General features: G+C 40.6%; 1 protein-coding gene across 1 annotated transcript in view; it reads right to left on the minus strand.

Annotated features, from left to right (window-relative positions):
• Nucleotides 1–16,253, minus strand: part of MAPK12 (mitogen-activated protein kinase 12) — a 40,988-nt gene that overhangs the window by 22,472 nt on the left and 2,263 nt on the right. The window contains exons 3-4 of the mRNA XM_076329470.1: nucleotides 7,257–7,315; nucleotides 3,475–3,586 (exon numbers count right to left, since the gene is read on the minus strand). Of these exons, the coding sequence (XP_076185585.1) occupies nucleotides 3,475–3,586; nucleotides 7,257–7,315 (171 nt within the window). The remainder of the gene's footprint in view (nucleotides 1–3,474; nucleotides 3,587–7,256; nucleotides 7,316–16,253) is intronic.

Raw genomic sequence — 16,253 nt, forward strand, 5'->3', positions numbered from 1 at the left:
TAAGGATGGAGTCTGGTTATACTTTTTGTTCAAGTATAAGAAAATTTTACATTGAAATTATTATTCCTCCCCAGACACCATGCTCCAGCTAAGTTGCGACTTACTGGAAGAGCTACAAGATGAAGCTTTCCTACACAGTTCAAAACTAGACAAATCTGAATGGTCCCTTCTAGCCTTTTATGAATGCTTTCATAATTTCACAGTGTAAAATGCTGACACATTACAAAAACAGGCACTAGAAGACAAAATCAAGCGAAGGTGGCAGGAGGCCTGCATGATGAACAAAGAGCTCGTAGGGAAACTGAAACAAAAAGGAAATGTACATGAGGTGGAAGCAGAGTCAGGTCACCCAGCAGGAATATGGGGACACTGTCCAAGTGTGCAGAGATGGAGTTAGGAAAGGTGAAGCCCACCTGGTGCTGAATGTGATGAGGGACATGAAGGGCAACAAAAAGGGCTTCTACATGCACATCAGGAGCAAAAAGAAAACTAGGGAAAATGCAGGCCCACTGCTGAATGGGGCAGAGCATCAGGTGACAAGGGGTGTGGAAAAGGCCAAGGTACTCAATGCCTTCTTTCCCTCCATCTTTACTGGTAATGTTTGCCAAATCATAGGTCCCTGAGACCACTGGGAAAGTCTGGAGCAAGGAAGACACACCCTCGTTGGAGGAGGATCAGATTAAGGAACATTTAAACAAACTGGATAGACACAAGTCCTTGGACCCTCATGGGATGTGCTCATGAACATTAAGGGAAGTTGGCCAAAGTCATTGTGAGGCCACTCAGTAATATGTGAAAGGTCATGGTGATCAGGAGATGTTCCTTATGATGGGAAGAAAGCAAATATTGTTTGTGTCTTCAAAAAGGGCAAGGAGGAAGAGGATCAAGGAACTAAAGGCCAGTCAGCCACACCTCACTCCCTGGGAAGGTAATGAGCAAATAATTCTGGAAACGATTTCCAAACATAACAAGGACAAGGAGGTGACTGACAGTAGTCAACATGGATTTACAAAGGGGAAAATCATGCCTGATTAACCTGTTAGCCTTCTATGATAAGATGACTGGCTTGGTGGATGATGGGAAGGCAGTCGATGTTGTTTACCTTGATTCTAGCAAGGCTTTTGAAACTCTCTCCCATAACACCCTCATAGACAGAGGAAGTACAAGTAAGATTAATGGACAGTGAGGTAGACTGAACTGCCTGGATCAAAGTTGACTGAGTCAGTTGGCTGAACTGCCTGGATAAAGGGTTGTGATCGGTAGCAGGAAATCCAGCTGGAGGCCCATAACTAGCAGTCCCCCCACCGGGGTCAGTACTGAGGCCAGTCCTGTTTAACATCTTCATTACTGACTTGGATGATGGGAAAGAGTGCACCCTCAGCAAGTCAGCAAATGTTACAAAACTGAGAGGAATGTTCATACACCAGGTGGTTGTGCTGCCATTTAGCGAGACCTCCACAGGCTGGAGAAATGGGCTGACAGGAATCCACCAAAGTTCAACAAAATCCTGCATGCGGGAAGGAATAATCCCATGCACCAGTACAGGCTGGAGGTTGACCAGCTTGGCAGAAAAGGACCTGAAGGTCCTGATGGACAAGTTGAATGTGAGCAATGTGCCTCTGCAGCAAAGACGACCAAAAGCCTCCTGCATTAGGCAGAGGATTGCCAGCAACTTGAGGGAGGTGATCCTTCCCCTCTTCTCAGCTCCGGTGAGACACACCTGGAGTGCTGTGTCCAGCGCTGGGCTTCCCAGTTAAAGAGACACTGCAGAGGCACAAGCAAATCAAGTGAAGCTCCATGAAGATGATTATGGGACTAGAACATCTGATATAAGAGGAGAAACTGAGACAGCCAGGATTGTTTAGCTGGGAAAATGCTCATGGTCATCTTATCAATATGCATAAATACTTGATGGAGGCAGTAAAGAAGACAGAACCAGATACTTCTAAGTAGTGCCAGTGAAAGGACAAGAGGCAATGGGCAAAAACTGAAACACAGGAATTTCCATTTAAACATAAGAAAAACTTATTTCACTGTAAGGGAGATTGAACCCTGGAACAGGTTGCCCAGAGAAGCTGCGGAGTCTCCATCCTTGGAGATCCTCGAAACCCAACTGCACAAGCTCCTGAGCAGCCTGCTCAGTTTGACCCTGCTTTGTGCAGAGGGGTTGGACTACACAGTCTCCAGAGGTCCCTTCCAATCTCAGCAAGTCTGTTAAAAGGCATTAAAAAGTTATTTTCTTTCAGTGGACTCCTTTCTGACATCTTTCACAGCTGTTTAACTCAGGTGCCTATTAGTTTGGGCTTGTAAGTGATTTATCTGTGTTCCTCTCAGCCACCTCCCACACAGATTTGTCACTAAAAATCCACAGTCCTTCCTCTGTGTCCTTCCAAAGCTGTCCCAGACTTGGAGACTTCAGACTCTTTAACTTTACATGCATGTTACGCAAAGGACACATACTTTTCAATTTCACAGAACACATTCAGACATCTGGCTCAGAAAGGTATTTCAATATAGAAATAATGCCAATGACTTACCTATTTAAATTTAGCAATGAGCTTTAGTACTTTGCAGAACTGGACTTTTAACACACAGGGACCAAACTAGCACTTGCTGTGGTCCTTGAACACTTCCCAAAACCAGTGTGAGCACTAGGAGTCAACGGGGCTCAGAGTCCTTCTCAGGGTCAGACTTTCACCCCAAAATACCACACCTATAGGTTGATAGATATGTATACTACATATGTACCGTACCTATAAGTACATACCATACCTATATATGTACCATACATATAGGTATGGTATAAATATACACACACACGCACATCCACACATACCCCAATCATATATATATGCATAACACACACACACACATATATCTACAGATATGCTCTTCAGAAGAGCACAGAAAGATACACTTAGAGCAGGTTGGGTGCAGAGTGCCTTAGCAAGTGTATCAGACCAGTATTGGCAAGCCATGGAAAAATTTTCAAATTAGAGAAATTTGAAGCAGATGACTTAGCTGAGGGCTCAAGTCAAGGGGAGTCCTGCCTCTGAACTCAACAGTGGTTTCATTCTCAGCCTCCACACTCTCCAACTAGCCACAGTAAGAGGTGTGGCAAAGCATCACCACAATCAACTGCTGGGGAAGAAGGCAACGAAAAATCACAGCAGCGACATTCTGGTGTACTCAAATAAGGAAACCAAGGTCATCCTGGATCAATGTACTATATAGATCTTGAATGACTATCTTTTCTTTTTGCTTGAAAAAAGCCACAGACAAAACCATCATACAAAAAAACCCCAGATAACATTTATCATCACAAAACAACTGCTATGCAGAATGTCATTACTTTGACTATACAAGATGAGATAAATTTTATCCTGCTATCAAATGATAAGTATTTATAGCTCTCCATAATTGTTTACTAGGAAAAAAGATTGTGAAATCAAAATAATAGTAAAAGTGGCAAACCTTTAAGCCTTTCAACATCTGATATACCAAGAACTGGATTCGGTCTTCAGTTAGTTTCTCATGTTTCATTATCTTACTCAAGTCTGTTCCCATAAATGGCATGACAAAGTAGCTTAAAAAAAAAGAAAAGAAAAAAGGACAGAATAACTTTAATTTGTCAAATAAATTGAAACATAATTGTATGTTATAGTTCAGTGACAATATTAAATTACAGATCATTCCATTTATCAAACAATTCCATCATCATCCCCCTGCCCTCCAAGTTTCTCTGGTTTTATCTATTTTGATTGTCATAAAGAGGTATTGCCCAAGCCTGTCGCTGATTATGGAAAGTTGCTACTTATCAGAAGAGTGCAGATTCTGAACTAGTTAGAAAGAACCTAACCAAGAGCCATGTGGTATTTCAAAGACACCTACACAGAAAACAAAGACATTCACGCAATGCTATGTATCTCACAATTATGATCATAGCGTTGAACTAGCAGCAACCAAACCACCTAGATGGTTCATTCAAATAGACAAGGTCAGACGTAACAGAAATAGAGTTGATCAAATTAGGAGGCAACAATAACTTCCATTAATTTTCACCTGGGATCATAAACTGGGATTTTCGGTACTTAGTATTGGTAAGGGACACCAGCAACAGAAAGCTTGAGAATGCCAAGCTGGCATTTCAAGGCTAATCTTCACTTAAGATCCAAAACTGTTCTTCACACTGCTTGTAGTAAAATCAACCTTCAGAGTCCATCCTTAAAGTCATGTCTGAACACAGACAGAGCCAGTCATGTCTGGCACCTGAGGATAAAGTCATCAGTTTTCCTCTTCTTATGAAGATGAGCAGATGCATTTTCATGAAGGGAAGAATTAGATGTGATCATTGTTTCATAGCTACAAATTTTATTACTTAGACTTAAATGGGTTTCCTCTGGTTAAAATATGCAAATTATAATTCTGCTGATTTCTACTATTAAACCTGTATGAAAACTTTATTTATTCTATTAGAATTGTAACTATAAACAAAATAGAAATTGAATATAAAGTTATACGGGAGATGGGACACCGATTTAGTCACTAGGAGTTATAGGTAATATTTTCAACATTTCCTAGGTATCAAACATTTTTCCCCACAACTTTGGGGATCAGGGCTCAGGCTCCCAGTCCCAGCATTCACAGACAAATTTGCTATCCTTTGGATACAAAAGATGAGCAATTTAATTCTGTAACTATATAAGGACAGAGCAAATATGGAGAACAGAATGACATTTCTTATCTCTCCCCAAGTATAATACACAAAATGTTTCCCATCAAGAGACCAAGTGACTTAGAAAATGGAGTTTAACTTCTTTGTTGATGGTCCTGACTGTTGAGAGCATATTAAGTTCTCCCCCCACTCAGACTTACTAAATACATTTTCCCAGAGGTCATGAATATTTGGAATGAGCCGTAAAAAGACAGTTTAGTGACTGTTCTGGAAAAATAGAGGTAAAAAGAGGTGGGGCAAGAGAAATAGAGAAATATCTACACATCTTTTACTACTGGTAGTGACCTTCAAGCATTCATTAGGATTTTGCTCGCCTGCCATCATCTGTACAAATCCCCAGGCTCTGGATGGATAGTGATTTATGTGAATAGACAAAGTTCAAAACAATATATAACCATTAATCACTGTAAAGAACAGGATGAGAAAGACAAATAAGACTCTATTTTTACATACGCACAATTTGCTAAGGTTACAAATTGATGACTTCAAATCTCTTACAGTGAAATAGAGAGAGGTCTGGGTGGGTGGAGAAACAAACAAAATATAAGAGAGGGAAAACCCATTCCTATCCGAGTTTGAAAATCCAAACTTTAGTAATCATTGGAACACATAGCAACACACTGGAACAGGACAACAATGGTATCAAACACTACGGACTCACTTTTAACACTTTGTCTACTACTTAAAACTTCACAAACTTATTTTTATTACTAAAAATGTACTTACGATCCACAGCTGGAATCCTCAAATAAGCTGAGGAGGTTAGACACCCGATTAATAATTCACTTCAATGGGAACTTGATGCCTAACGCATTTAAATTCTTTGCAAGTTCCAGTTAAAACCCAAAATTCTTACAAAATGAGGAGCAGCAACCCGTTCTGGCACATTGTGTATGATACAAGCACAGACAATGCAAGGAATAGAGATGAAGGGGGTGAAAAGCAGCTGGTAGAGTGGGACTTGGTAAAGATTTATGCATTTCTGATTTTGTACACCATTTCAATCAGCTGAACTTCTAAAACTGAAGGAAGTTCAACACAAGCATGAGCAGGGAAAGGACACTGAATATTCCTTCATAAAGGAAACTGGACGTTGTCTTCAATCTTTGTTACATTGACTGGTAGAGTAGAGGAGCAGGAGAGCAGAGTGGCAGGTAGAGCAGGAGCATGCTACAGCTAGAAGCTGTTTGAGGCCTTGGGTTTCTTAGCTAATATGAACTGTAGGGGCTGGCTTTGGTAAAACCACCCACCTTGCTTCTGCTGCTTCTAGCCCCAAATCCGCTTGAATTTGATCTTTATACAATAGGCCACAGATAACGTCTCATGACTGGTCAGCAAAAAGAAAGTCTCCTTCAAATGACCCATCTGACCTTTAATTCACAAAAGCAGATTCTCCACTTTTGTTTTAAATGTACACACATCTACCTCTGCTCATCTCTAACAGCTTGCCCAAAGTCTTGAAAGTAAATTTTGCCATAGGTCCACCTGATGCAGTTTCAGTTATAAAAATGTCCCTCCTACTTGACTCGTGCCTCCAAAACTTGAAGGATGATTTTAGGGTTCAATTTAAAACACAGTTCTTGAATGCTAATCATATACATGTGCATTTTATTACATATGCTGTAATATGCTAGCACAATAAGCAATATGGACAACATCCTTTTTGGCTCAATGATCATTTTGGCCCAAACAATCAGTATGAACACACAGTCCATGTTTTCTGTACTTCATTTTCTACATTTTCCTGTCAGATAGCTTTCTTTGTTAACATATAAATATGCAAGTTTGGTTTTAAAACATAGCTACATTAGATGAAATCCAGAACTGTTCTACGAATGTAACATGAAATCTACATTAAGCCCACCAGGACTTCTGACTACCGTTTCTCTAGTGACTCTAACTCACAAGAATTGCAGCAGGATCCACAAGCAAAACAACAGACATGCTAAATATCTTGTGTCTGAGATGCCAAAAGGTCAGGGAGATGTACATGCCTGGTGCTAGAAACGATCTATATCATGTGCTGTTTGGACCACTGGACTGGGAAACCAGTCAGGGAGTACAACAAACCACAGCGCAGATAACCACTAAAAAATTCAGCAGCATCAGCAGTTTTGAATTAATCCTTGAATTAGGACGGATCACACCGGAGACGTGCTGTGTAGCAGGCATCATTTTCAGCCTACTTGTTTGGGTTAAGAATTGTCCTATCATTTCGGCAACCTGGGCCTTAGGGTAAGGAATCGCTACTTGAAAGGTGGATTAGGGAAGTCACCAAACTGCCATCTACTAAGGGCTGAAAGAAGTACACATCTTACAAAATAGGTAATTTGTTCTAACGACAATCTGAAAACCTCAGCCTACCAATTCTGAAGTTGCACATAAGAGTTATATTAAGATGAAATTCAGAAAAAATCCATGAAGCAACAATTTTGGAATTCTCCATTTAAAAAAGCAACAACCCTTCCTCTCACACAAGCAATGATGCCCTGCTCCCAAACACAAACAACTCAGAACTTACAAGTCATTAAACTTCTCCAGTGTTACATCTGGTGTGAACACATCCAATATTCCAATGACCTAAAAATAAGGGAGAGAAAACACACTCATGGATTAATACTGATTTAACACAAAAAATCCCAAACTGCATAATAAGTGAAAAAATACAATCAAAAACATTTCCACAGTGAGACATCAGCTACAGGCATAAAGATGGCAGAAAGAATACCTGAAGTAGTGCCTAGCAACACCAGTATTTGTTACGTGTTATATTTTGTAACTCTGAGGGCTGTTTGACCCTGTGATAAAAAATAAAAAAATGTATTTACTTGAACAAAAAGTTCAAAGGCTACCAGTTTTATGTAAGAGGAGAGAGTATCTTTTAACTTGAACCACTGAAGTGTCGAAAATAAACCAGACAAATCGGTTTATAATCTGAAGCAGTCATAAGTGCTACTCACCTAGCTGGGCCTGCTGCCTGACAATGAAGAACACCTTAAACGTCTTCTAATTTCAGTAACAGGGCAATTTAGGTACACAGACTACAATATGTAATTGGGAGAATAGAGAAGAAACTAGGACTAAACTGTTCGTATAGAGTAAATTATCAAGAGCTTAGTATGATTTACTATGGCTTACACCTTAGGTTCTCCTTAAGAGTATTTTTTGTCAAACAAAAGCATTCTATCACTCAACAGAGAAATAACAATCTAGTAAAACATTTCCTACCACTGTTTTTCCTACTAGCACGGTTTCCAGCAGAACTATACCAACTGACTAGATGCATTATGGTAACTGCCAGTGCTTCTCTCAAGCCCATTAAACACCAGAAAATTAAATATACAGAACTTGATGCTCCAAAAGATGTAGCTGGAATTGTCTAAAGCCAGATGTCAGCTTGGATCCAGGTAGTGCCTGAGTAGCACAGGCTTTTAGAGTTGCTTCTTTTCTACTTCTACTACTAATTCACAACCATTTCTGTCTGCTCAGAGGAAGCCCCTGAAGCCCTGGACTGCTCATGGTGTCTCCCAGGTGCAGGCAGCCATGTCGACAGGGGTGTGCAGGAGTTTGCTGGAAAGCAAGCTAAAAGACTAATAACCTTTATAACCTTGTTCAGACCCATCTCCACGGCCATGCAATTCAAGGACATCAGATTATATATTGAACTAAAACTGTGTAAAATTAGAAACTGCAAGAAAGACGCCAGGGGTAATGGCATATTAGGTTGTCTGATGTTACCATCAAAGTACTAAAAGACGACTGCAAAATCCACTTTGATAACAATCAAGATGGATTTTGGACATTACTACTGTCTTAATTGCTCCACAAAACAGAGTTCTTTAAAAAAAGTACGTGAAAGTAAAAAGAAGCAAAAGCAGAAATGCAGGAAAAAAATGCAAGAAAAGAAAGGCAACTTCCTTTATTTAAAGCTTTAAATAAAAACCTCCAGCTGTGATGAAATCCTTACTGCACGTATTTTTATCTTATCCACATTCAGGGGGAACTACTACAGTTAGCCTGGATATTATCAAAATGTCATAATGATGAACAAGATAGAAAAACTAATGAAGACAAAGACAGAAAATTACAACTCTTTTTCTTCGTAGCCACATATATCTTTGAAAAAAATCACTAATAATATTTTCCTGAGGACTGTTATATGAAACTAATTAAATAAGAATAATATAACTACCATAAAACAATAATTAAACCCACAGAGGATGTGGTTATTATTTGAAGTAATACCTTCAGTGCTAACATTACAGCAAGATGATTTTTTTTTTTTTTTTTTTTTGCATGACAGTTTTACATAAGGTTTTCCATTTCTGTGTGGAGGCAGGGAGAGAAAGGGAGGAGAGGGGAATTAGGAAGATGTATGTGACAACAATGGAGCATAATGCAGCTCTACGGGCATTTCCTAAGGCAGCATGTGTACACCCACACACACAGAGCACACACCGCCAGAAAAGTTGTGTGCTCTCCAAAGGTTTCAGTATTAAAAAGAAGGAAGTTAACTTTTTAATGGTAGTCTTATCCAATATGCACTTCTTTCCCTATTAAGCCCCACTTTTTCAGAAGTCCTGCTTGTTCTCCTCAAGGAGATATTTCCATGCCTTCATTTACCTAAGCAAGAAACGTAAGAAAATAAACCCCATCACGTCTGAATGTAGCAGTGAAAAACACAGGGACACCACAATAAAAAGAAGTGACACAGCAGAGGATGAAATAGCGTGGCCGCTGTACCACATCCATCTGTGCACCAAGGCATTATCAGGCGCCCACTGTGAAACGCAGGAGCATGAAACGCCTTTCCATAATGAGCGTACCAGCCCCAAAACACACTTAATGAAGTTCACTAACATTTTACTGCTTCTCCATTCAAGTAAACAGAGTTCCCAGTAGTTACTTAATACTGCCTGATAGACAATATACATTACTTCTGAGGTAAGGTTGCAAACTCCTGGAGGAAAGCTTAACGTTCCTGCAAATCCTCTGCAGAGAAGGATACCACCGAGACCAATGCTCAGCTCCCGCTGAAGGGAATTGTAAATAATAAAACAGAAAACTCTTCTAACATGCCAAGGATTTCACAATACTTCTTTTTCTTGCTTTACAAAGCAAGCTTTCTAAAAATCCTGAAATCCATTTTGGTGTCCAAAATGGTAAGACATACTAATAGTTAATCAATTTAAAAATAAAAGTGAGGGACCCATTTCCTTTTCCTCAGTGATCTTTATTTAATAGCTGCGCTTTGGGATGATTTTACTGTACTGGAACAGAGCCATTAGTGTTTCCATTTAGGTCACAGCTTTCTGCAGATCTGTTAAGCACAAGGAGGTATAGGATAAAACAAATCCTCCAAGGAAGATACAACTCCAGCTACTTCTTCAGGATGTCCTGGTTTCGGCAGGGATAGAGTTAATTTCCTTCCTAGTAGGAAGGAAAGAACTGAATAAAGTGTAGGAAACTCCCTCCTCCATAGTATCATAGAAAATCCTGTGTCTGTCTAAAATGCTCTCAATTAAATACAGTATTTGTAAAAAAACTTTGCAATACTTAAAGACAATGTCCCAGCACAGAATTAAGCCACTGTAAAACAATTACAAGAATCATTTATTTGTCATAGTGTGGCCTATACGAAATGTAACACAGGTATCTGTGAAACCTTCTGTAGATCTATTTTTGGTGTTAATTCAGCACAATTACTGATACTATCAGACATGGAAGCACAGCTGAGGAATGAACCCAATACACTCTGCGATGGCAATGAAAAGCACCTGTGGAAACCAGCAGCACCACTGCCCTTTCAGGGTCTCATTTTTTTCCCATTAACTCTGCCAAAAGGCAATTTCTCGAATGAATTAGCCCACAAAGGATGCACCTTGTTTCCTACCGCCCATCTGACTGAAAAACAGCCTGGATTTCTGCAGCCTCCACTAAAGTACGTTCCTTGCTTGTATCTCGAGGAGAGAGTGTAATACTGTGTCTCTCCCATCTTCCTGCAAAGCAAAACCACGGTAACAGCAAAACTACCCATCTACTGGTCTAACTTGTTTTCCACAGGTGTGCTTTTACTCAATGTATTTACTTTGTTGATTGTGTCCTTTCCCTATGAAGCCAGCGGGGGGTGGGTGGCAGTGTCTCCAGCCCTTCTTATCCCTATTGTCTGTGTCATCTCCCCCCCCCCCCCCCCCCAACATTTATATTGACCACTCTGACCAACTTTAACTACTGTCAACAAATAAGTAACAGCTTTGCATTGGTAAGGTGGTTTCTGCCCTTCCCTTCTCAGCTGCCTTTTCCAAACGTTACTCCAGCAGTGGAGCGCAACAGCGAAGAGCTCCTCATCTCTGTCCTCCCCTGCACTTTCATGTATTGGGTTACTTTTATTCAAGGACCATTCCACTGCATTTCTGTAAAGGAAAGTTTCTGATGTAAACAGCAGCACATCAACAAAAGACTCGGATCTTGTATAAATTAATAAGTAATGTAGGTTATGTCTCATACATTAAGTGCTGCTTTCTCTTGTGGATGTTACGCATGAAAACACAGTGAAGTTGAGTGGCTTTGGCACTCGGGCTACAAATGCAAGTACATTTTTTAAGAGAGATCCCTGTTGGGGTGCACTGAACTACGTATTATGCTGCATTAAATCTTCTGCAGGGTTAGCTTCAACTTTATGTTCCTGCGGTGTTCCACACCACAGGGCACCTGCATCCTTTTACTACACTAAGAAGTCTCAATCTTTTTCAGATTTTAACTATCCACGCACAAGGCTTGCACCACAGTCACCTTTCTTCCTCACCGATTACTGCTACATGACACGAGGGATGCCTGCTGATGGAGAGAGCGCTCCTTTCCTTTTCTCCTGCCAGTTGGCAGACCGGCAGGCACAAGCCGTACCCACAAGCGTCACCACACTCTTCTTTTAATGGACCCATACGTAACACAGAACAGATCCAAATCCTGCAGACAGACATATCATCTCTGAATTGGATGGCAATCCAAAGAGAGGGTTTGGGTTTCAGCGCTGTCTTCCTTATTTTCATTTACTGGACTAGGCTAATCAGTCTGCTTTATTAGTACCCAAGGCTGGGGTGTGAATAAATGGCTATCCACTGAAGCCCAGCCTAGGTAAAACACCTATTAGGCAGGTTTGTGAAAATAAGCAGAAGTGACAACCGATACCACTATGTTGATTTATTGGCTTTTGAGTACCAAAATAAGTGACTCTGGTGTCCTGTTAGCTCCCTAGCTGTGCTAAGCTTTCAGACCACAGAAAAGTGGCTAGGAGTGTTCCTCCCCTACAACCTTTTGACAGCAATAAACTATCCAGTTATAACTGTATTTTTGCTTTCATAAGGACCCATAAGGAGATCTGCCATTGCAAGCCAGGATTCCTGAATTGCACTTTACTGGCACTTGTGTACCCAAAGGATGTGAATTTTTAGCTGGTGCAGTCCTGCAGGACTTGCTGCGGGAAACCTCTTCTAACACAGTGAGCATGCTTTCCTCTGTAAAGGCATCACTCATCTACAACTTCCTTCTTGGTCTGGTTTTGTACACTGCAGAGGCTGTTGCTCTTCCAATGCTTGCGTCAGGCTAGATGAACTGCGAAAGGTGACAGTTTTAAGATTTTCTCAGGCAGGAACACAGAGTGCCCCACCATTTTCTCTGGAACAAATTCCTCCCTTGGTTGATACTGTGTAGGTGTAAATAAAAAGCCCAACATTTTTTCAAAATAAAGAAGTCAATAGAATTAAATATTAGCCAACCTAAAAGTGAAGGCCTGCATCATCCTCAGAAACGTAACTGTAGAGAGACAGACAATTTGGTGTCTGTTGGATACCCGAGTTCCTTCCAAAAGGGGAAAAAAAAGCTACATGGTTCTCATAATGCAAAACACACACTGGTCTTCAGATGTGGGAATACACCAGAGAATAATTTCCACTCAGAGCAATGAATGAGAGCATAATATAGAGTACCTTTAAACAAATACTGCAGCTGCCTCTTACATACAGGGTTTCCAGGAAAACATCTGTAGAATATTAACCGACCCAAGAAATGTTTAACAGGCATTTGTCAAAAATCTTATGCCAGAAACACGTTCAGAATTTAAATTGGTAGAATTGGGTCAGAATTACTGTATTACTGTATGTGCTTATATGTACACATAGGTATATCCATATATACACACATATGCATATACCACACTTCCATAAAATCCACACTCTGCTCTGACACACGACATCAGCACGAGCAGCTGCTTTTCTCTCCCTCTCTCCTTTGCCATCTCCCTTCGCCAGCTATTTTGCACTCCCGCTGGCAACTTCAAAACTTCTGTTAGCAAACTGGGAGGTGAGAAGGGCACCAGGGCTGGACCAGCACGAGTCACCATGCAGTTGTTTCAACAAAAGCGGGTATCACGGTATCACTTCCAGTCCAAATGCATAACAAAATCCAAGTTATTTGCCAAATGAAACTAATGGTTCTGCACCCCTGCTTGTCTGCGTTTAGCTTTGCATACACAGACATCTCCATTAACTTCAGAAGAATACACGAATGCAGAGCTATGCAAATGTTTGAGAGCCAAAGCCAGGGCCAAAGTTAGCATGCTGGCCATACTTTCACTGTTTTTGGTTTTAAGTCAGAGCCATAATAGACAGTTTTAAGGGTCCTCACTTTAACTAAACTCAAGATGGAAAGAAAACAGGGAACAAAAGCAGCACTACTGAAAAAAAATTCCTAAAGGTAAACAGTCTGTTCTTCTATACAAGATGCAGCAGATGCCAAAGAAATAATCAAGAGCTGCCAAGGCTGTAGTGGGATGAACACTTCAAGCTAGCATGAATAAACAAAGAAAAAAACCCACCCCAAAACCAGTGCTTTCTTCATTCTGCCTTAGCTGTTTTTATTCCTCATTTTCACACCAATCTCTCTCTTTGTGCCAGAATATCTGTTTATGCAGCTACAGAGTGATCCGGCAGCTTATCCCGCTGGAAACTAACTTTTCTTTTTGGCAATGCCTGAGGAATTGATCTGGGTTAGACTGCTTCTTAGGCAGCAGAAGCAGCTTATGATGTTTGTGAAACATCCCAGATCCTCTCAAATGAAAAGGCCTACCAAAAAAAAAAAGGATACCAGTGCCATTAAAGACAGTGATTTATCTCCTAAGAGCCAGGTTTCGTCCTCTTCACACACAGCCTCTGCCCCACTGTCCTCAACACCATTTCTCCTCTGGATTTGTTTGCAAAGGGTTGATGAGAAGTCCCATGCTACCAAGTTTGCATGGTTTATACAGAAATATTCCTCACTACATTTAAGTAATGTCCTGCTTGAGAGCCATGAGGGAGAACAAAGGTCTAGCATATATAACGAAAGATGGTCATGCCAGCAACCAGAGTTGCCTCCTCCTGAAAACACCTGAATAGACAAGCAAAGTGACCCGTGAGTTAACTTCCTTACAAGGTAAAACACAATTCCAGTAAAATTCAGTAGGATGACTCCTATATTTGTTTTTACAGGACTCCTGGTCATCCTACAACCCTTCCACATTAAGGAGATGAGCATATTCCTCAAAGGGTCTATAATGGAGGTCATCCAGGACATTAAGCAGAAGTTTTCCTCCGTTTTCTTCACTGAAGCATGACATGCTGATGAATTATATCACTGTGGCACAGGTTTAATGGTATCTTCTGCTACCTTAATGGAGGATCAGAGATGCTATTTTTAACGCAACGTGTCAGACCATTACAATTTCTTCCATCATTCTGAATACAGCATACGGTTAAATAAACTATGATAATGTATTGCTACATGCTTAACACAACACTTCCCCGAAAGCTATGAAGGGCAGAGATGGTCCATCGCGAGGTAATCATGGTGAAACAAACAAAACATCACACTTCCATGTAATCCAACATCAAATGCATCATGATTACAGAAGTCATTTTAAAAGAAAAACAGATCAGAAGAGCGAATTGTATGTAATTTTAACTACCAAATAAACAGAACCTTGAAATAGTTTATATCCTGAAGTAGGAAAAAAGCAAGATGAAGATTTGTACTGGCAGATTAGTGCAACATTGCAACAATATCCCAAGTCTAATCCATAGTGGCAGTACCGTTAGACCATCACACACCACCTCCTCTACATACTTAGATTACCAACACCCAAGACAGAGATAACAGTGGCATCGCTACTTTATTGTGGTCTCTGAAACAATTACTTCAGTTTTATTAATTTTTAATAGCAGTTGTATTTATAGTACATCCAGATAGATAGATAACTGCTATTTTATAGAAGTATACTATAACGTATTAGTTAACAGAAAAACAAGCAAAGATACTTCAATCACAGTTCTAGTCTACTAATTCCTGTCATAAGGAGATACGCACCCACGTGAGTGGGGCCCGTTCAAAACTCCATAGCCAGACCCACGGAAGCCACAATGGTAACGACGGAGAACAGGCAGCTGTCCTGCCACTACTGTACATATCATGAAAGGTGTGCACAGCACAGGACTGCTGACATGAACGGGAAAGGACCTTATTGTCTGCCTGTAAATCCATCCTTTGGTAGAAATACGCAAAAAAAGAGGCTCTTTGACAGAATGGTGTTGGGTCAAAGCGTGGGCTGAAAATCCTGACGAGAAGTGATACTGCCACTCTGGTTTAATTTTGGATGGGTGGAGCAGCTAAAGGAGTATCCCGAGATCAGCACAGGGACTAGAAATCCTAAAAGGCGTTGTTGCTATTCCTAACTCACCGTGGGCAAAACGACTGACAGAAGGGTGTGAGGCTGGGATGGTGGACGGAAATTCTCTTGACGGGCTGTACTGCCATCTCAGCCTCATCGCGGACGGGTGGAGTAGTCAGCTTCTGCCTCCACAGTGCCCGCAAATCCCTGCGGGATCATTTATTCAGTCTTTGTTCTCTAATGAGTAGATGCCATAATTCATGGTAAAACTTTTCCTTAGTATGTAGACCAGATTCTTCTTTCTGTGGCCCAAACTGTTTCCTAAGACTGAAAATTATTCCCTTCCTTCATATATATTGATTTGTAACTTTTACAGATTGTGCTCACGTTCCCCAGTGAGCATTTTCTTCTAGACTCTTTAATTATCAAAGGAGTCCATGGAGGGGTTCCAGAGTATTATCCTGAAGGGCATACACTGCATAAAAACCACCAGGAGTGGAAAATGCTACCCAACAGATTATTCTGGGAAATGGAAGGAAAATAATCTCAAAATTCTGGACACAGTTAGGAGCTTGGCAACTGCACGAGCTGCTCTGCTCCCAAATGTTCAGTAAAGAAAATGCTGAAAGTATGAAAGCCCATGCATGACACAGAAGTTCCCTGCAAATGTTAACTCTTTAACATATACAGCACTGGTTATGAAGCAGTTACTTCAAAGGAATCAAGTAAAGTGATCAAACGTATTAAAAGATTCAGACTAAAATGTTAACAGGCCCACAGGTTCTTAAGCCTACAAAAAGGTCTGTTTTTTTCTGGACA

The sequence above is a fragment of the Aptenodytes patagonicus genome, chromosome 1 (assembly GCF_965638725.1).
Source record: "Aptenodytes patagonicus chromosome 1, bAptPat1.pri.cur, whole genome shotgun sequence".
Taxonomy (NCBI): Eukaryota; Metazoa; Chordata; class Aves; order Sphenisciformes; family Spheniscidae; genus Aptenodytes; species Aptenodytes patagonicus.